We start from the raw sequence: 21,302 nt of genomic DNA on the forward strand, positions 1-21,302 counted from the left end.
AGATGCATTTATTTGTGCATCTATGTGTGTCCAGTCCGTTTAAAGTACTAACCTGGAAGAGACCGATCCTTTCAACAAGTCTTTCCTCTGTCTCCTCTACCAGGCCTACAGTAGGGATGCTACATTCCACAGCCTCCAGCTGTCTACACACAGCCTGGTAGTCTTCCACCAGCCCGCTCCATGACTGTTAACAAGAGGAGAAAGAAGAGAGTGGCTAAGTTAATTCATTCTACATGTGTTATTCAATTGAATTATACTGTTCTTATTTGCTATCATTTTTTTTTGTCACTCATTCCCACCTCCAGTATGCCCTCCAGCTCCACTCCCCTCCTGTGGGCCTGTTTGAGCACACTGTGGGCTAAGGCCATGGACTCTTCCAGGGCCTGGCTTTCCCTCTGCGCCACCAAACCAGACACTTTACTGTAGAATGCCTGGGTGAGGATCATATGGCATTCCAGACCCTGGAAAAACTCCTGTGTTTAAGGAAAGACAATGTTAGAAAAGAAAGAAATATGTCTATAGGTGATCAACAAATATACTGCAACCCCCTTTTACCACCCTCCTTACTTTGTGTTTGTCCAGTAACATCTGGACCTCTATGACAGAAGCCACTGTCATCTTCTGATCGGCAGCCATCTTATCCTGGGCGGTGTCCACCAGGTCTGTGAGGTCATGAAGTGCAGCTTCATACTGAGCCTTGAGAGACAACCTGTGGTTCAGGCTGCTACGTCTGGAACCCACCATCAGAACCAGCTCCTCATATGCATCCTACACAAAACCATCAACATGTCATCACTATAGGGGCACAGTGTGAGAGAAAAATAAATGACCTTCACAGGGCATTTGATATTACCTGTAGTTTGAGAAGTTCCTGGTTGGAGATTTGGTCAGATTGGAGTCCCTCTGCTCTTGTCTTCAGCTCAGTCACTCTCTGCTCAAACTCTCTCAGACTCTCCTCTACCTCTGTTAATGTCTACAAAAGATGCAACACATTTAATAAATCACGTCTTCTCAGAAGCTACTGACAACTCACTGCATCTGTGGGATTTCTATATTTTGTATTATTTGTGTATCTGCCCCTGGTCATACCTCTATCTGTTTGGACGCAGGTCTGTCCACAGTTCCAGCCATCTTCTGAAGCAGCAGGTGTTTACTTTCACCCAGAGAAGTGAACAGCAATCTCAGTTCATTCTGTCAAGGACAACAGAAACAAGGTTCTCATTGAGTGAGGTAAGTTTCCTATTCACAAAAAGAAAATGTTTACAAGTTTAATGAGAATCCGACTGGTGGATTGACAGAGTTGCCATTGTACCTGGAAGGTTGAGTATTCCTGTAGCCTGTCCCTCATAGCATCACAGTGCTGGTCCAGGGTGGAGTCTAGCAGCCCCATCCTCTCCTGCAGGCCCTCCAGTGTGTCCTCCATCAGGGCCTGCTCCTCTCCTCCACACAGCCGGCCGGCTCCTCCACCCAGAAGGTCTCTGCACTGGTTTACCTCCCAGGTCATCGCCTTCAGCTGTTTATTCAGACCCTGAACAGAAGAGCAAAGGTCAGTAACATGGCAAATATATCCCATCCAGTAGAGTTTTAATTGTGTTGTCTGTTTATTTCCTCCTTTTGTACAAGTGCCATGAATACCTCTAGATTGGAAAGTTGTGTCTCTGTATCTTCAGACAGGAGCACAGGACCAGCGAGCAGCTGATTCTCAGCAGCATCCAACCAGGAGGAAGCTGCTGAAACTGCAGCATACAGCTCCTGCTGGACTGATGTCCCTCCTAAAGATGTTGCCAGTTTGCTCTCACCATCTGCCGTCTGTGAGGAAGAACAAAGAATATTTACTCTAAAGCTGTCAGTACGAATGTTGTTGCTTCTTATTAAAGACACAGAAACCATTGCCACAGGGAAACAATAAGTAACAAGAGATTGAAATAAGGTGGACAATCTGTGCTTCACCTCACGGGCGATTCTCTCCAGAGTCTGACTGCAGGCCTCAAACAAAGCTTTGGGAGAGCGAGAGTCTTGGCTGGAAGATATGCCTCTAAACACCACACTGGGGCTGGACAAGCGGGACCGGTGAAGGACCTGGTGACAGAAGTGACAAATGAGACACGTGAAAGATACATGGCAGCAAACTGAAATGACCTACAGAATGCAATCAGCCTTGACTAATGAGTTTCAGACAACTCAAAACATGTGTAGACTTCACACTATTTATTAAAAACTTCACACTCCATGATGTATGGCATGTGTACCGGGCTAAGCTGATCCTGTTCCATGGAGTTGAGGGAGAGCTGCAGTTTTGTGCTCTGATCTTTGTTCAGGTTTTCCCAGCGCTGTCTCATCTGGTCCAAAGGAGACACGGTCACAGACTCCAGCAACACTCCTCCTGGGATGGACACCTCACTGTGGGAGGTAGAGAGGTGAGTCGTGGTGACAGATTGGCCCCTGGAGTGGTACTTCACCAAGAAGTTCCAATGCATTTAAATGCTTTTTCAAATAAACATAAAAAATAAATAAATCACACAAAAACTAAAATCACGGAAGCTTCTCTGTAATGCGGGACAGAGTAATGTTTGTTCCATCTGTTTAAGGAATAACAAAGTAAGTGTGAGAAGAATAGAGGGAGGAGGTACCTGTCACCATTGGGTGTGGTCTGTTGGAGTAACTCCTCTCCAACGCTGGCTACAGACTGGAGCAGCCTTTTCTGTTCAGCTACTTGCTCCTGCAGCTCCTTGGAGGTCAACATACAGCATTTAGGCCATTACGAGTCAGAGTTATATCAGATTTATCTAGAAGAGCCACTTCCTATTTGAAATGGTTTCCATTAGCTATCAAGAAAGCATTAACCTAATTCAATTGATTTGCAACAACTATATAACTACACACAAGTTATTTTTCTTACCCTCTGTCGAAGAAGGTTGTCGTGGTACTGCTGTGTGCGTGTGGATCTGGCCTGGGAAAGCCAATCCTGGACGTTGGGACTCTGGGACAGAGATGAGTCTGGCTCACTGTCCTCCTGCTCCTGCAGTGAACCCTGGGGGAAAGACGGAAGGACGTCAACACTTTTTTTAATGAGGAGAGAAAGAGACACAAACAATAATTTTCTTTCTGAGAAAGGGTCAATAACGTTTGTGAGTTTGTAGAACAGGAAGGAGATGTCAACTCTTCAACAATACATCTGTATTTTGAAGTATTACAGTTAAGATTGCAGCCAGTATTTCGATTATATTCAGATAAATGAGCTATTAGAGTTCCTATGTGTTGTAGAGTCATTTTGTGAATGAATAGATGTTACTATTTACTAAAAGAAAACATTAAGGGAGGGATTTTCCTTTTTGGGAAAAATATTTTTCAGTGGAAATTCAGAGATTTTGACCATACACAGAAAATGTAGCCTAAGCCAAAATGTTGTGTCATCAGAATCACACCTGCAGCAGTACATGTAGTGCATGTGATGAGGTAGCTTCCTTGTGTCTGTTGTTTGAGGCCCATTGTGAGACACACAGGCTCTTGTTGTCCCACAGTGGAAAACAGTGGACTTTTATGAAGGAGCACGACACGACCTTTAGTATTTGCACAATACTACCATTGATACTGTTAAACAGTGTCACATAATGCAACACAGCACAATAAAAGTCACACAGAGGCAGGGAGGAAGGACAAGCTGGAAAATTGAAAACATGTGTGATAATGCGGAGGGGAAGGGAACTGCAGGTGTGGAACAGGAGAGGCAAATAGACCACAAATTACCTTTGATCTCACCTGTATGCCAACTTGCTTGTCCTGCAGCATCTGCTGCAGCTCCATCAGGCTGTCTTTGAGGGAGTGCAGTTTGAAGGTGAGTTGCTCCGCCTCTCCCTTGGTCTCGGCCCGACCCTCCAACAGTAAGCTCTCGCTGTGGACGGACAGCTCTGACAGATACGACACCTTCTGCTCGATCTCAAACAGCATATTCTGGAAAGACGAGTTACAGTTTATGATAAACTCACTACTACTTAAAATGTTAAGTACCCACCTAATCAGCCTCACTCTTTACAGTCACCTGCCAAAGAGTCACTCAAATAGCAGTTATTATGAACTGTCCTACGGGACAAAATCTGCACCAAAATGTGTGATCACACCATGTGCGGTGGTAACCCTAAATGTAATGAATGCCCCTATAAGCTTTTCATAACATGCACTGTATACATGAAGCATCCTTCAGCATGCTCATTGCTTCTGCCTCTTCTTGTCTTATACCTTATAAGATCCAGTTATTATCAGATCAATTCTCATTCTCTTTTTCAAGTTGTTTCCCACTAAATCCTTTTCATGATATCCCATTTACTCCCCCCCTACATGTCCCAACAAGGGAAAGAACAGAAAAACAAGACCCTTCCTTTTCGCTGTCCAGGTTGTGTGTGAAAAGTGGTACATTTGTATGGGAGAAGGGGAGGTACAACCTTAATCCCCATCTTTCACACGAGGATACAAGGGCCCTTGACGGAGGCAATTCTCTTCACAGAGAATCTTTCCCAACAAAACAAGAGTGCCGTCATGCAACCCTTTTCCTTCTATCCGGTGCTGTCATTGTGTGATTCACTGGGAAAGTGGGGAACCTCAGTTCTCTCTACACTTTCTTACCACAAAAAAGCCTCTTCGTGGTATTCTAACCAAAATTCCTCTCTTTTGGCCCAGGATCAGAGAGCAGTTTTGCTGCGATTAATACAGTTAAAAGACAAAAGGAGTTTTTTATATAGTCTGGTGAGATACAATGTGTGGCAGAAAGTTTAGACTCAGCAAAGTATTTGATTAAGCACTGACCCATGAGAGGCTACGTTTAAGTGGTTTCTGAGCTGCTTACTGTGTGGTGATTTTTCTTGTAGTGAACAGACTGTTCAGTGAAGCGTTTACTGCAAAGGTAAATCAGCCACACAAAACTGTGGTGCAAAAAATACAAACAAATAATACTATCCTAATGCAGAAACCTGATTCATCCGATAAAATAAATTATTTTTAACAACGGTCTTTTATATATATTATTTTATATATATTACTTGATTTTCTGCTTCCTTTCTGAGTTGTTCCACTTCAATTTCTTCCCCTCACTTCATTTCTATAACCTCATATCTTTTCTCACATCTTGCTCTATCCATTGAATCAATACTCTAATAATCTACCCTTGCAGACAGTTTTTACCCCCCGGAGATGAAGATCCGCATGGACCGGATCTTTAGAACCGCAGCTCCACAGGGGCCATATGTGAGCATTAATCAGCTTACTGTCTCCCAGCTGCCACACACACACACACACACACACACACACACACACACACACACACACACACACACACACACACACGCACACACGCACACACACACACACATTTCCTTTGCCTAGTAACAGAACTAACATTATTACTACTGAGAAGCCAATTATAGTACATCATGGGATGAATGTTAAAACATGTATTTAAATCAGTTTTGCTTTTAAAAAGTTTAAGTTATATGCTTCCACGAAAAACTGTCACGGTTCACATACGCTATATAACTGTCTGTCTCTTCACTTTTCTGACTACACGACACAAGTTAAACACGGTCACTGATAACAATCTTCAGAAGGACACATGATTGTGGATCCATGTGACCATTTAGCCATCGACCCCTCAGATAAAAGTGATGTTACCATAGAAACAGGATTTGTGGGGGAACAGCACTTGTTCCTGGTGGAAGACAAGTGAGAAGGGTGATCAGAGGGTCAGCATCTGATCCTAATCCTAGAAAAAGTCTCACTTAATAGAGGGCTCTTATTCGGCTCTGCTTTGATACATATTCAGTGCAGGTTCTGTCGGGTTATTCTGGGTTTTGACAATGAAGTGAACAGTTTATGCGTGACTAAAATAGTAACAGCAATGTAATACCATGGGAATTAATCCACGGACAGCCATTACTTCTTGCACAGTGGAGCAGCCAGACACTTCACTTTAGCCTTTGATAACTCCCTCTTGATGAAACAGTGGCATGCAGACTTCATAACATGCCTCAGGCAGTGTTGTTTCTTGACTGTTGTCAGTTGTTATCCTTGAGAATCCAAACATACCCAGCTCAATATCTTTCAGTGCTCAGTCAACCGGTCAGTCCAGTCTTTGATGAAAGCAGAAATGTCCTTCTCACCTGACAGTCGATGAGCTGCTCCTCCATGTCCAAGTCCTCATTTTGGGGCTGAAGGGCAGATCTTAAAGTGGCCCGAGTGCTGAGCAGCCAATGGTCGAGCTCCTCGGCCTCGCTGTGGTAACGCTGCAGCGCCTGTTCCTGTCGCTGCTCTTCCAGCTGTTCACTTAGTTTTTCCTGTAATAGAAGCAGACCGATATTTTAGATTCCACATGTGAAACAATTCTGATAAATAAGAATGAAAGTATGCAAATTTGGGAGACGTGTATGAATGTCATCTTTAAGGGCCTCACCTCCAGCAGCTGCCGTTTCCCAGAAGCCTTCATTCGAATGGTGGCCATCCTTTCTCCCAGCACAGTGAGAGTAGACTGGAGGGCCAGTTGGTCACCAGCCTCCCCATCGCTGTCGCTGTCTGCCAGCTCCTCAGAGAAACACGTCTGCAACTCACCAATCTCATCCTGCAGCATCAGGATCTCATCCATCAGAGCCTGATGGATATAAAAGAAGTGTGCTGTAGCCAAGAGGAGACAGCTCATGACATATAGCAGCAACGTCCCAGGTCCTGAATAGTGTATCATACTCCACCCCGCTCCCTCTCTCTACATTCCTCTGTCAAATAAAAGGCACAAATGAACCCCCAATTGTATTTTATTTTATATGTGAGAGGTGAAATAAAGAGAGTGATCTGGAAAAAAAGATATTTCAAGAAAAAAGGAATTGAAAGGAAAGGAAGAAGATACTGAGAAGAAAATGATGAGAGGTGGCATTAAAATAGGGTTTTTCCAAATTAAGGGGCTGTAACTGCTGTCGCTGTGAAGTTGGCATAGCAACGGAGAACAGTGCCATGCAGTCTATTAAACCCCTCCATCATTCTCTGTTTGCTCAGAGCAGGCTTCTTTTTTTTTTCCACAAGAGATGTCTTCAGTCTGTCTGAACATGTACTAATACTTTCAATGTTATCAATACTGCATTCACCTCCTCTTCCCTCTTTCTCTATGCAACACACAAACATCCCCAATTCCTCCAGAGCTCTCTGGTCCCCCCCTCTCTCACCTGGTGTGCAGCCATCTGGCTCTCGGGGCTCTTGTTCGGCTCCAGGCCCTCACTGAGCGCTCCCTCAATGGATTCCATCTTCGTGGAAATGGACTGGAGGGACTCCTGATAGTGTTGCTGCCGCTCAAGAGCCTCGTACAGACTCTTCTGCTTCTCGCTTATCTGTGGTCAGAGTGAAAGGGTGGAAAGAAAAAGAAAGAAATGAATGATGGTAAAATCCAGATGTTAACTGGAGAAGAAGACCATAATTTATCTTCTGACTTGTGGTAGAGGAGGAATATTATAATTTTAATTTAATATAATTTGAGTTTTGGCACTCGTCAAGATACGCTGATCTGATTTTGTGATAAAAGTGTCCCAAATCCGAAAACTTCAACTGTGAATTCACAGTAAGCCACAAGGATTTCTTGAATCAAAATCTCTAAAGCATTTTTTTTTTACTATCAACGTCATACTTTTCTAACCGTGGCATATGGGAACATAACATATATATACTTCTACTTGTATATTTTTCTTAATTAATTAAGTTCATAGCAGCTGAGGATGTGATGTACCACGTTCTTCAGTGTTTCCCAGGATCTCTGCAGGTCATCCAGGTTAGCAGCACTGGTCTCCATAGACGGGTCGTACAGCTCCCGGAGGGGCGCTCGACTTAAGGCACCTCGACCCTGTGGCACAACAACGCAGTGAGTGTAGGCCTCACCAGTGTGTGAGAGCGATGTCAAATATATGGTTGAAGAGGGTGCGTGGGTTCTCATATGGCCTCAAACATACTGTCAACAATGAATTTGAAATGCCACATCTGGAGAAAATATGCCCACATCTACAGTATGTAGAGTAAAGAACATATAGATAGAAAATAAAAATATCTCCAACATGTTGTAGTTCTCTTATTGAAGGGTTTGTAGTTTAAACTAAAATATGAACATACTCAGTATGCCAGAGGGTCATGGTTATGGCAGTTCTAGTACAAGGTACATTAGAACTTAAGATCTGGTTGGCTGCAGGCTAATCAGGTTAGTTTAAAATGTCTCCCATGATTATTTCCTTCAATCACTTTCCAACTGCCTATTTGTTTTAGTTTACTTTCAACAGTTCGGCTCACATGACATTACACAAGACAAACATACTGCATTAACACACGGTGAAAACTTTTTGCTGTTTCTCTCAGAACAACATAGAGCTTTGGCCTCACTGCTGCAACATTAGAAGTCATTGGTTACACAAAAAGGTACTTAATGCTAAATTAGCTATGTTGAGAAAACGACAACTTTTTCATTCACTCATTTATTCTCAGCAAAAAAGCATGTGGCAAACAAATGTTATTTTGCAAAATAAATCTGCAAACATAATGCTGAGAAAAAGGGAAAGCAGGGACATCACAGCAACTCTCCAGCTGTTTCTAACATCCGCTGTGTGTGGTGATGATGGGGAGGTCATTGTTTGGTGGTGGGAATCAGATGGTGGTGATGGGAAAAGTGAGCATCTCCAAGTCGTACAGTATTTAGTCTTAAAATCTTATATTAATCAAAACAAAAAAGTCTGACAAAAGTTAATAATTATGAGAATGCTATGAAATTAAATATGTAATGAAAACTCTTGCTTTCAGCAATGTCATTAGGTACAAAAACATCTTTGAGACATATTCATCTGCATTGGAAAACAGTATAATAATCTCATCCTAGTGGCACATTGTTTTCTCTTTTCAAGCAGAAGATGTTAAGACTAAATATCTGGTTGGTGACTCATTAAGATGGAGATTTTGTTGCTGCAAAGGTGAATGGTTTCTTATGACTAAGAATTTGAGGTGTAAAATTGAAAAAAGAAAGTGGTATTATGGACGCTAGGCAGGTCAGATAATGAAACCAGGGTGGGGCTTGCAGTACCTGGCTAAGAGGAGCGTCAGCGTTAGCCCCTGGGGAGGGGGAGCGGCAGGCAGGGGGAGAGGAGACCTCACTGTTGGTGCCCTCCTCCCCTGACTCCTCCGTCACAGGGGAGAGAAGTGTGTGGCAGCGGCCGGCTGTCATCTGACCACACATACATCAAACGCGCACATCAAAAGAAGCAGGTATAGGAAACGGGAGGCGAATCAAACAGAAAACGTGTGAGTGAGGAGACAGAGAGAGAAAAATTAAGAGAGAGCATACAAACAAATGGGGGAGTGCAGATTAGCCAGATCGCAGTGAGTACATTGATGATTAATTAGACAGTGAGAAATAAAATAAGACCAGATCACATTACTGCTTTACATGAAACACGGCAACCCTTTTGCCATAGCGCAGCATTTCCCAGAAATATTTTAGTGTACTGTATTATTTTAAGACTAGATTTATCTGGCAATGAATGATCCACTCAGATTGTTTCACAGGATACATCAGGGGAAAGGAATGGCCATTACCAGGAACTTAAAAGTCACACATTAAGTAAGTAGGACACACAAACACACCGACACTGTTCACACACATACGCATATATACTGTATATATGTTGTTTCAAAACCACAGTCATTTCCTTTCCATCGCAGACACAACTCCCTTGTAAATGGCACCCACACATCTATATTGCAGACCAGACTAATTTTATTTAAGAACTAGAAAAGAACCACTTATACACGTTGATGCATAAGCACCTTTAAAATTAAACTTTAGTGACACTCTATAAACAGTAAGAAGAAGGCCGTAGAAATCCAGAGGAATAGCAAGGCTCAAACTTAACCAAAGTAGAGCTAAAGCATTGCAGAGCTAACCGAGAATACAGCAGCAGCAGGAGCAGCTGTCCTAGAAGTGGCACCGTCGTCTGTGGGCCTGCATGCTTCAGTAGAGAGGCAGAGCAGAAATGTGAGCCAAGCCCGACTGGGCTGCTATTTGGCAGTTAACGCAGAACTTGGCCGACTGACTCAGGACCTTTTTTTATTTGGTAGACCTTTTTTCCCGGGCTTTATGATGCAATGCAATGCAACGAAGAGCATCAGCACACCAACACGTGTGGGATTCTTAGTGGTTTTTACAAAGTGAGTATTGCAGTCCCAACACTGTGGTAACGGTTACACAGTACTAATTATGTTAAAACAATACCAAATCAAGGATATCAGCAGTCCTAAGCAACCCATTTATGCCACATACACAAACGTATCATGCTCTGCTCACACACTAACACACACACACACATGCAGTGATATCCTGTTTCCTGGCCTGTTGAGACCAAACACACCACAAACAGCAGGAACAGAGCAAATCTGAATCCGAACGAAAGACACAGTAAGAGAATGTACTTAAACGTGACCACATACGAAAAGAGGCACATTAGGGCCGACAGAATCAGGGTAATACGAAGTGAAGTGACACAGCACAATTTCAGTGCAGTAATACACAAGAGACAGACTAGTAGTAACACTTGAGGTGTATGCAAGATGAGGGGGGAAACTCTTGCAATTCAAAATGCAAAAATAAATAAAAGAAGAGGAACGCAATAATAGAGTAAAAGCCTATTATTAATCTGAATTCTTTGATATTTACATGTCATGGACCACTGAATAGATACAAATGAGGCCCTACAGCCCAATTTAAGCTTAAATGAATGTCATCCCAGGGGGTCTACATTTTGGTAACTTGGAATTTAATTGCACTGAATTAACTTTGTACACAGTAACTGGGAAACAGTAACCCATAATCATAACTGTCATCCTCTAATTTGGGATAACTTTAAGCCAATTACAATTATTGTGAAATTAACCGTAAACACCCCTCTGAAAGGATCCCTGGGGTTCCCTGTTTTGCAATGTTGAGAAGCAGTGGTCTGGACAGAAAGGGAGAAGAGACAGAAGCTACACATTCAAACACACAAACACACAAACATTGGCCTGACAGGCACACAGACATGCAGTATGTTATGTGTTGGTTTCTGGGTGATTGTGTGTGTGTCCAAAAAAGGCTTTGCCACTCACCATGACAACAGAGGGGTGTGCTGGAAGCTGCTTATTGGCGGCGGTATTAGTGGTCGCCACAGAACCGGGCAGCTCCTCATCACTCAGCTCGTCCATGCCGTCCGAGAGCCCATCCACCTCGTTGACAGTCAGCAGCATGGTGGCGTGTTTGGCTTTCACTGTCAGCATCTTACACTTGGAGTGGAGCGAGGCGATCTGCTCCTGGTAGCCGCGGATCTTCTGGGCCAGCTCCTGTCAAAACATCCCACCCCAAACAGAAAACACCACCATCCCCAGGGTCAGGAGAGTGTGGTTCAGTCCACAGTGGAAGATCAATAGTTCCTGGTTAGAAAGGATCCTGAAAAAAGGGGGTGGTTGAGTTGGTTCAGCGTTGAATGTGGTGCTGGTTAGAGAGGAGTAAGTGGAGTTGACGCATTCTCTTCTCTCCAGTCTTTTGCTTTTGGCTTCACAGTGTGTGGGACTAGAAAGAGAATAGCACTGCCTCCCTCTCTCTCCTCTCTCTTTTTCTCTGTATTTCTCTCTTGCTTCTGTATCTCTTAGCCAATCAGAGCAGCACAGAGGCGGGTGACTCAGAGCAGCAGTGAAGCCAACAGACAGGATGTTTGGTTGAGAGAGAGACCCTCGCAGAAATAGTTCAAAATCCCTCAGACACTCCCTCTCGTACACATACACAATTGGCAACAGAAAACAGGAAGTGATCTCACTGACTGCACCCCCCCCTTCCTCTGCCTGTCTTCCTCCTCCACCAATCCTCGGGATAGATTCCTTTCAACAAAAGAGAGTCGTAAGGAGAGAGGGAGTGTTAAGGGAGGAGGACAACAGAGATGGTGTCAAATTACTGTTACGGGTCCAACTCCTCCTTCTCTCCTCCCCCTTCGACTCCCCCTGTCCCGCAGATGGTCAATGCGTTGATAATCAGGTCATGTGACTAACTGGGCCAGTGGAGTTGCAGCTTTCTGCTCAGCTTAGAGATCAAACTCAGACATAAACACACTGCCATGCCAAGTCACTCTGCAACACCGGAGAGATTGCAGTAACAAGAAGATATCTACAAACATCTGGGTTCATATATTCCCCGTCAAGTAGTACAAAATCTGGCAGAACCGAGCAAGGAAAGTTAAAATGTGATAAGAAATGTGTTGCCTCTGGAAAGATTTGATCTGTTTCTCTGCAGGTCTTTGCCTCTCTCAGTCTGCCACCCCCCTCCTTCTTGATCTCTCTCTCCGCACTGGAGATCAATGAACTAAAACTGCAGCAAAAAGTACAGGAGTGGCTAATAACAGATTAAAAAAAACATCTACACTGCATCAAATAGGAATCTATGCAGATAAGATGTACGTGTACCATCAGATACTGGAGGAATGTTTGAGTTGGGCTTGTAGAGGCACAACACAATATTGTTCCAGACCTGCTGTATGTGGTGGCAGTGCTCTGGTGACAGAATGTGATTTATTGAGCAGTATTTATTCTAGAGTTTATGATTTTATACAAGCATCAAATAATTCCCCATTGTTTGTATTTCGAATCAAGACATTAGGGGAAAAAAAACATATAGAGCAAGGATAGCAAAAATAAATACATTGCAGAAGAGCACCACAACTACTTTAAGATATACAGCATATTTCCTGCTGCCTCAACTTCTCTTGTTATGATGCCTTACACTGTTACAAAGTACAGGAAATAGATAATGACTCAAGGCTCTGCTCTTTGATGTTGACGTTGGCCAACATCCTGGTTTGTTAGCTTTTTTAAATATTTGATGTGATGCTCATCTACAGTACAGTCAATCTCCAAAAGCTCTGCATGTCCTTGTTGCTGTGCTGTTATTTAGCATGTTATTTTGTCACAACAATCTGTGCATTACATGAATAAAGACTCATCTTAAAGTGCACTATATGGCCACAAGTGTTGTTCATGATTCATGGTTCAGTTGAGTGCCTTAGCTTCCACTGAAGGAAATCCTCTGGCTTCAGCATACAATAATAGTATAAACAACAGTGCGCTTCGAACTTGGTAACAGTATAGGGAAAGTCCTTTGAAGGGTGAAGGCTGTTATAGCAGTACATTATTGTCCATAGTTTTGGAATGACATGTTCAAAAGTCACATATGAGGTGTTTGACTTATATTTAAATAAATATATGAGAGACAGAGTGTGTGCTTTCTCTGACCTCATGGTGGTGTATTTGAGCCTGAAGTTCCTGTATGTTATTAGTGGAGACAGGCCGGTCCTGGATGATGCGGTGAGCCTCTTCTATTAATCTCTGGAGGTTCTTCACTTCCTGTTCATACTGCTCGTACTGCACCACAGCCTCCTGCGAAAGATAAATCAGAACAAAGAAAGGTTGAAACGGCATATTTAGTCAAACAATTATAAAATGTGACAGATATTAGTTTTTTCTCCCGCCAGAGAGGTTAAAGGTGAGTGTCACCTACAGAAGTAATTTATTGTCACAATACTTCCATGTTACTGATTTGTATATGCACAGTATCACTAAGTATATTACAGTAACATACATTTTCCAGTCTGGCATTTAACAGAAAGGGATAAACACATTATTTTCAAATATGCTAAATTAAATCATTTGAGATATGCTGGTATTAGAGCTAAGAAGTGTTTCAAACACTTATTCTGTTCATTCGTGGGATTCTAAAGTCTCTGGAGGCAAAACCTCCAAAATAAAACATATAATATTGCAGTTATTGTGTTAGTATATAAGCCAGCCAGATTAGATAGACAGACAGTGGACTCATTGTTACAAATCATTGGTTTGGTTAAATGGCTAAGATGCTTTAGGTGTTTGTGCTCCAGATTGTCACAGAAGGTCACCTGCTTCTTGGTCCAAAGGCTAATCTCCAATACAATTAGCTTAAAAGCAAATTCAGCCCAGAACCAACGGATAGAAGGATAATAGTGGTCTAATAGGGGCTCAACAAAAACACAGACATTCCTGAGATGGCCTGTTGGGACAGTGCATGTCGATGTAGACCTATACAACTCCGCCAACAGGGTGACAAATTACCAACTATACACCTCAACTGCTCCGAGGCATGACGGTCTCCAGTTCTATAGTTTGTATCTTGACAGATGATATGGTAGTTTTAGGGAGAAGAAATTAAGAAACTAATTGTTATACAAACAAAAGCATCTAAAGCATTTGCAGTATGAGGACTGCCCTCTACCTGCAGGATGTTGCACTGCTGGATGGTGGTGTGCTGCAGTTGGCTGGCTTCTTGCTGTAGAATCTGAGCTGTGCGGCAGATAGGGAGGCTGGCCACTACCTCCAATGGTAGCCGGAGGGCGCTCTGACACTGCTGTACTGCCGCCACCTGCTGCTTGAAGCCCTCCATTTCCACCAGCAGACGCTGATGAGGGAAGGAAGGGTTGTTAGAGAGTAAGGAGGAATTGTTGGGTGTGTGATAAAGCAATGCAAATAGTTGCTTTTAAGTTGTTGTTGTTGTAATAAACAAATGAATAATAATTGTCTACATGCACTGGGTGTATGTGCAGTATTGTCTCCATTTTTTAATTCTGGTCATTAACAAAGTATTTTAAATGTGTGTGTTCACCTGTCTCTGTGTGAGCTGCTCTCTGAGGCTGAGCCTGTTGAGGTCTGGTGAGGCAAGTGTGATCTGGATCTGGTCCACAGCAGCATGGAGGATCTTTACCTCTGCCTCCAAAAGCAACATGTCCTGAGGAGAGAAAGATACACACAATAAAAGGAAAGCACCTGCAAAAGGAGGAGCAGCTAATAATGTGAGTATCTATACATAACATTTTTCAAAAACACTTATTTCTGATGTGGACCTGCTTGCAGTAATGTATACTCAAACACCAGTCCACAAAAGTATTTCTTCAATTCAATTAATGCAATAAATAAAATGGTAGGTATCTCTTTAACACAAATCTCTTCATTTGCAATTTCTAATTGAACAAGATTCATTTCATATGAAAATAAATTACATAACCAGTTGTAACAAAGGTTGTGCTATGTCTGCACTCTATATCCAGAAATCCAAACTCACAGGAGGAATTGTAAACACATTTCCAAACACATAATGTTATTAGCAACAATCAGCACCAGACTGTCATCTGGGAAACAAATTACCGCTGCACCACAAGCTAAAATAGTATGTTCCATGATGATGGTGTAGTACTCCATGAATGACCATGGGAGGGCACTGTTGGAGCTCCAAAGGGATGTGCACGTCTTGCTGCCACCAACATGTTTTGAAGAAATCAAATTAGCTATGCTTCTTAATGAAGATAATTTGATCAGAGAGACCTTACACAATTTAGAGGTGAAGTAGTATGGATGTCTGATTCCTGTACTGCTTGCCTGAATGCAAACATTGTTTACCTTTGCTGCATCCTGCAGACTCTGGAGGCGAGTCTTGGCAGTTTGCTGCAGCTCCTCTGTGTGTCGGCTGAGGTGTTTCACCTGCTGGATCCACCCTTCCGTCTGCAGCACCTCCCCCAGCTGCCCCTCCCTCTCCCCCATGGCCTCCAAGTCACCATGGAGACCCCGACACTCCCGCAGCAATGCCTGTCACCATAGTAACATAAATTACAAATCAGAGAGAGGAGCCTTTTGTGTTGTGCAACTATACTAATTAAGGCCGGCCAACACACCGAACAGTACATGACATTTCACTGAAAATCAAACAAGGGAGTGGATTTAATTAGCTGTTAATTTGTGGGGCGTCTTCAGATTTACTACGTTAATCATTTTGTGGATAAATAAATATAAATTGTTGATTCTTTAGCAGTTTTCAGACATCTTTAAGCCATCGCTAATGTGTGACTCATTATGACTCACCTGGTGTGCTCTAATTTGCTCCTGCAGCTGGGACGCAGAACCCCAGATGATACAACCAGTGACCAGAGCTTCTGCCTTTTCTGTCCAGCCCAAAATGAATGCCTTCATACCTTGATATTCCTCCACCTGTCTCTCTGCCTGCTCAGAAAGACCAAGACAGAAGAATGTAATCATGAAAATGATTTTGGCCACAACATTCTGACAACTATATAAAAGACATATGTATTTTTGGTTTGTTCATGCAAGCAATAGTAAGAACTTAGTAAACTCTACATGAAATGCTGAACTGAATGGAAATATCACCTTCTTCAGTCTGTTGGCTCTGTCCTGGACCTGCTGCGTGGTGTGCCGTTGCACCTCTGTCAGTTTGGCCACAGCATCGCCCAGCTGCTTACACAGCAGAGGGTTCTGCTCACCGAACTCCTGCACTGCTATTCCTAAATCTGCCACAGAGCGACCACAGCATTGACATTCTTCACAAAGAGCCTGCAGGAGAGGAGAGGTGAGTAAAAAGGTGAGTCAAAAAGAGAGGACAAAGGAAGAGTGTAATTGTCTGTTATACTAAAAAGTGATCAGTGCAGGTGACAGATGTTTGTTTAACCAAAACACGTAATTTTTTTAAAGAAAAATAGATATTTACTCAAGCCTAATCTTGCCAAGTGTTAGAAAAGAAGATTGATAGCCGTCTTGTGTTTGTATGATTAATATGAATCTACAGTCAGCAGCAGGTGAGCTTAGCATAAAGACGGGAAACAAGGGGAACTGCTAGCCTGGCTCTGTCTTAAGGTCACAAAATCGGCCAACCTAAATTCACTAATCTAATACATTATATATTGTTTGATTAATCTGTACAAAAAAAATAATTATAAAGGGAACAAGTTGTGTTTTTACAAGCGACCAGTGAGTAATTATAGAGCTACCGAGGCGCGGGTCGACAGACTGGTTCAAATGATTCCTTTAACTACACACACTCCAAGCCTTGTGGGTCTACAGATGGGCAGGGGAGGGAAATAAGGAAAAAAGTTGGGTCGAGAAGAAGGAGAACGAGAGGAAGGGGCTGTGTCTCCCATCTGTGATACTCCTCTCAGAAATCTCTCTCACAACTCTCCCACATTCATTAACCTCAACATCTGAAAAATGAATAGCCCATTTAACAGGGGTTAATTGCTTGCTAATTAGTCAATCTGTCTAGTTGATTACTTTGGTCTCTTCTTTTGCCTCCTCCAGGTCGGCACCCTTGTCTTCCAATTTCAGAGCGATGGTCTTCATCTTTGCCTCGATGTCCTGGAGTCTGAAATGGAAGTCCTCTTTCACATCTCTGGTCTGCTGCACCTCCCTTTCTCTCGCCTGGACCTAAAGCAGATGGCAGAAATACACACATTTCACACTACTCCATATATCAAAAACTAACATGCACATTTTAATAATGCTATATGTTATGGGTTTTTCAGCATTCACTCTCTGGACACAATAATAACCATGCAGCAGTAAATTCATAGACAAGACCGTAAAGTAGAATTAGTGCCATCTTTACAATGGTACATACTGTCATAGCTTCACTTTTCTGTTCAGTGTTTTTAATGCATTTCACTTACTAAACTCACATTTGACAGCTCTAATTAGTTAATGAAACTACTACATTTAATAAAGGGTTAAACTCTAGCCAAGAGAGGTCACCTGGTCTTCAGCCGATCCCAGAGCCAGAGCCACCTCAGCCAGCTGCATGCTGAGCTCAGAAGGCAGACCGGCCTGGAGTTCCTGGTACTTAGACTGCTGCAGCTCTGTCATGCGCTCCACACTCTGACGCCTGCTGATAACCTGACCGTGTGCCGTCTACAACACAAACAACATCACATAACAGGACTGAAAATCACTGTCTTTTCTGTTATGACGTGATACTGTATGTCCAAACAAGCCAGAGAAGTTCTGTACCTAGTTGGTGAGGACATGTCAGTTTGCCCTTATGTGTTAGATGTGGGTGTGCGTGCATTAGTGGCCTACCTCTAGCTCTTGCAGCAGTGATTCCAGGTCTGCAGTGGGACTCAGCAGTAAACCACGTGTATCTTGGATCCAGCCTTTGACCAAGCCCAGCTCCTTCTCGACCTCTTCTCTCTCCCTCAACTCCTGGTGTACGTGAGCTCTGCTGGCTCGTACCCGCAACACAAGGCTAGACAACATACAGTGGTAATGAATCAAGCAAAACAAAAGAAAATGTAGAAGCTGTTAATACAGTGTGCATTTTTTGTTTATACAAAGTCACAGGGTCAATTCTGTTTCTGGTTTGCTGGAGCAGCCACAGCACTGGGTCACTCACCTGTCATATTGCTCCTGCATGCTTCTAATCTGTTGTAGGCAAGGCGTCTCTTCAAATCCATTCTCTGACTTTTTCTTCATGACCTCCTCCTCCTCCTCCTCTCCTCTGAGGCAGCGAGTGTGTTGCCCCAGCAGAGCCAGGATGGACTGCTCCCTCTCCACCTCCAGGCCGAAGGAGTCATTGTACTCCAGGAGGCTCTGTAGCGCTGCCCTGGTGGCAGCCTTCTCAACTGTGCTGTCTGGGACACGGCTGTGAAGGTCTTGGGACACGGAGCGCACCTTCTCCATCTGAGGGAAGTTTATGTGCAAAGATTGAGGTTCAGTTGATGCAGAAGATTTAGGGTTAATTGTATACTCTTGACAAGCTAGTAAACATGGATGTTTTCAATGTTGAATTTAAAGTATATACAAAAAAAAGGAAACACATTCAACACGTTAGTGTGACCAGTGGTTTTCAACCTGGGGGTCGGGACTCCCACAGTGGTTGCGAGATCATTTAAACCTGCAGATGATCAGTGCAGATGAAAATTAAATAACATATATATTTAGATTTATATATGTTATATATATTCTGTGGACCAAAGAGACAATTAAAAAGATAGATTTGATGAATTTTAGGATTAAAAGTCAAAGAATGTTTTTTAGACTGTTACATTCAGTACATCTATAAAGGTACACATCATGATTAAAGGGATGAGATAAAAAGGAAAGGACTGAATATGTTAGTGTGTATATACAGTATATATACAGTATATCGTGTGGCACCATCTGTCACATTACTACATTTCACAAATAATCTTTCAAAGTTGTATCTACAGAATATAGTATTTGCTATGATAGTCTGATAGTCAAAGGCAAAAACAAGAGTCTAGAGATTCAAGTGCCGTGAATGACATCATGTCCAGTTGAACAAAGGAGCCATAGAAAATTGGTCAACAACAGGAAATGTGCCATATACCGAATAAGGAAGTGGCCGCCATTCCTTACAGTTTGACCTAATTTCCCTTTTAGGGAATTCTTGGGAGCTGACAGTGTACACATTTGAAATTGATCAAAAGGCGGGAAAATACTTCACGACAGTGTTTTGGCAGGAGAAAACAACTGGCCTGAGGCCTGTAGTTACATCACAGCACACCAACTGGTATTGTGTTGTTGCTGTGTTTGACCTAAATCTGTGAGAGCAAGAACAATTTTCCAGATGTTTGTCAACTGTAAGTGTCCTGTGGGTATAAACAGCTGTTGTGGACTGCTGGCACACTGATGGTTAGTTCTACACTGTACATTTGTATCATTGAAGCATACTCATCATACATGCAATATGCACTTGAATATGTGAATCACACAGGGAACCGTGCACAGTATCACCAACACATGTACAGTATCTCCGCTTACCTTGTCAGTGAAGTTCCTCCACTCCCTCGCAGTGTCCTCCAGTGCCCTCTCCTGGGCTCGGGCCACACTGCGGAGCCTGGTCCACCGTTGCCACAGTGACGACACAGAGTGGCTGGTGACAGCTTTGCTGGACTCAGAGATTTTCTGCTCCAACTCTATTGTATTCTCTTTCAAAGCCTTTAGAGGCATCTCGAGCAGATCGATGTGAGCCACAAGTGACTAAAGCAAAAAGATGACAATAGATGCATACAAGTCATTTCATAAATGCAGTCTAATCAAACATTTATACAATGGAAAACTACAATTATCCCCTAAAAGAAACAACTCTGCAAATGCACAAGTGAAGAAGGAATAATGCATGAACACTCCACTGTTTAAATATGAATGTGCATCGGCTACCATGACAAGGACAAATGTCAGCCTCACCAACATTTCTATGAACATCAGATAAACCTTTTCTACAGTATCTTTGTTTCATGAGTGTAAGATAGTGTCCCACCTTATATCTCTGACACTTTTCTTCAGCTTGCTGGATACTGACGGCTTTAGCTGTAGTGAACATGGCCATCTTGGCCTCTGCGTCATTCATCTGTTCAACTAGTGTCTCTCTCTCATGTTGGAAGGAGGTCCATAGAGCTGTGCAACTAAGAACATTATACAAATTAGAGACTGTCATTGATGGAGATGTATTATTAAAACATACATCATATGGTCTGCACATGTCAGCTGTTTATGTATACATTACTTGGCTCCCCATTAAGCGTAATACACACCTCTGCAGTGTCTCTCTGTAAGCATCCAGTTGCTGTTTGACTTCTGTGTTTCTCAGCAGCATTGCCCCAACTTTTTCTCTAAATTTGCCCATCGCTTCTGCTTTCATAAAATCCTCGAGCAGAGGATCCAAAGCCCTCATCTTCGTTAAACCGGTTGTAAAGTTCTTTTCCTGGGCTAAAATATCTTCAACGTCCCACACACAATCTGTCTGGTTCTCAAGATCCACCCCCGAGCTGGCCCTCTGGAGTAAAGCTGCAGCAGAGTCCAGACGTGTCTGCATGGACTGCAGAGATAAGTGGTGTCTCTGGACCAGGGAAAGCACTCGATCCACAGCCAGCTAGAATAGGCAGAAGGAGATTTCATTAACCTTTTTGCTTCTTTCTCTGAATTTCTTCACAGAACTGAAGTTACAAATGCATAACTAAATCTTTACAACAAGAATGGTCCTGTCAGCAAAAATAAAACATTTAAGTACATTATATCTGTTGGTAAAAATGTCCTGTTCCAGAGCTTTAATTTAAGTTTTAGTAACTTAACTTTAGTAGTTTTAACTGTAGTATTATGTATAATAAAAAGGGTTACCACATGTTGGAAAACTCATTTTAGAACTCAAGCTTCCTCTCAAAATGTCAAAGGTCAAAATTGTTATTTGGATTCTTTCTTTGTAAAACTTTGCTAATTAGAAACGGCTCTGCTATGTCATTCTAACTTGCACTTATTATTCAACATAATGGAATCTTTAGGATATGGTATTTAACCACATTATACCCTCCAACAGTTATATATTAATAATAACTTATGTACTTATTCAAACTCTTGAACTCTCTTGAACTGTCTTTTAAATATTGAACTGCCTATTAATA

At 42.6% G+C, this 21,302-nt stretch overlaps 1 protein-coding gene across 2 annotated transcripts in view; it reads right to left on the reverse strand.

The window, feature by feature from the left end:
- syne1a (spectrin repeat containing, nuclear envelope 1a) overlaps positions 1 to 21,302 on the reverse strand; it is a 79,443-nt gene that overhangs the window by 23,568 nt on the left and 34,573 nt on the right. Inside the window, exons 36-66 of one of the 2 annotated variants that reach the window (XM_034527046.1) lie at positions 20,439 to 20,776; positions 20,165 to 20,309; positions 19,666 to 19,884; positions 18,275 to 18,561; positions 17,962 to 18,127; positions 17,638 to 17,793; positions 17,161 to 17,313; positions 16,264 to 16,446; positions 15,961 to 16,098; positions 15,502 to 15,687; positions 14,711 to 14,833; positions 14,324 to 14,506; positions 13,312 to 13,455; positions 11,143 to 11,373; positions 9,086 to 9,226; positions 7,754 to 7,867; positions 7,200 to 7,361; positions 6,440 to 6,634; positions 6,150 to 6,323; positions 3,748 to 3,951; positions 2,900 to 3,031; positions 2,631 to 2,728; positions 2,250 to 2,400; positions 1,951 to 2,079; positions 1,636 to 1,809; positions 1,313 to 1,528; positions 1,090 to 1,191; positions 854 to 973; positions 568 to 768; positions 300 to 473; positions 53 to 184 (exon numbers count right to left, since the gene is read on the reverse strand). In XM_034527046.1, coding sequence (XP_034382937.1) covers positions 53 to 184; positions 300 to 473; positions 568 to 768; positions 854 to 973; positions 1,090 to 1,191; positions 1,313 to 1,528; positions 1,636 to 1,809; positions 1,951 to 2,079; positions 2,250 to 2,400; positions 2,631 to 2,728; positions 2,900 to 3,031; positions 3,748 to 3,951; positions 6,150 to 6,323; positions 6,440 to 6,634; positions 7,200 to 7,361; positions 7,754 to 7,867; positions 9,086 to 9,226; positions 11,143 to 11,373; positions 13,312 to 13,455; positions 14,324 to 14,506; positions 14,711 to 14,833; positions 15,502 to 15,687; positions 15,961 to 16,098; positions 16,264 to 16,446; positions 17,161 to 17,313; positions 17,638 to 17,793; positions 17,962 to 18,127; positions 18,275 to 18,561; positions 19,666 to 19,884; positions 20,165 to 20,309; positions 20,439 to 20,776 — 5,271 coding nt within the window. Of the gene's footprint in view, positions 1 to 52; positions 185 to 299; positions 474 to 567; positions 769 to 853; positions 974 to 1,089; positions 1,192 to 1,312; positions 1,529 to 1,635; positions 1,810 to 1,950; positions 2,080 to 2,249; positions 2,401 to 2,630; positions 2,729 to 2,899; positions 3,032 to 3,747; positions 3,952 to 6,149; positions 6,324 to 6,439; positions 6,635 to 7,199; positions 7,362 to 7,753; positions 7,868 to 9,085; positions 9,227 to 11,142; positions 11,943 to 13,311; positions 13,456 to 14,323; positions 14,507 to 14,710; positions 14,834 to 15,501; positions 15,688 to 15,960; positions 16,099 to 16,263; positions 16,447 to 17,160; positions 17,314 to 17,637; positions 17,794 to 17,961; positions 18,128 to 18,274; positions 18,562 to 19,665; positions 19,885 to 20,164; positions 20,310 to 20,438; positions 20,777 to 21,302 lie in introns of those variants that run through there. The other variant, XM_034527047.1, reaches the window with a different exon arrangement.

This window comes from Cyclopterus lumpus, chromosome 24, assembly GCF_009769545.1.
Source record: "Cyclopterus lumpus isolate fCycLum1 chromosome 24, fCycLum1.pri, whole genome shotgun sequence".
NCBI lineage: Eukaryota > Metazoa > Chordata > Actinopteri > Perciformes > Cyclopteridae > Cyclopterus > Cyclopterus lumpus.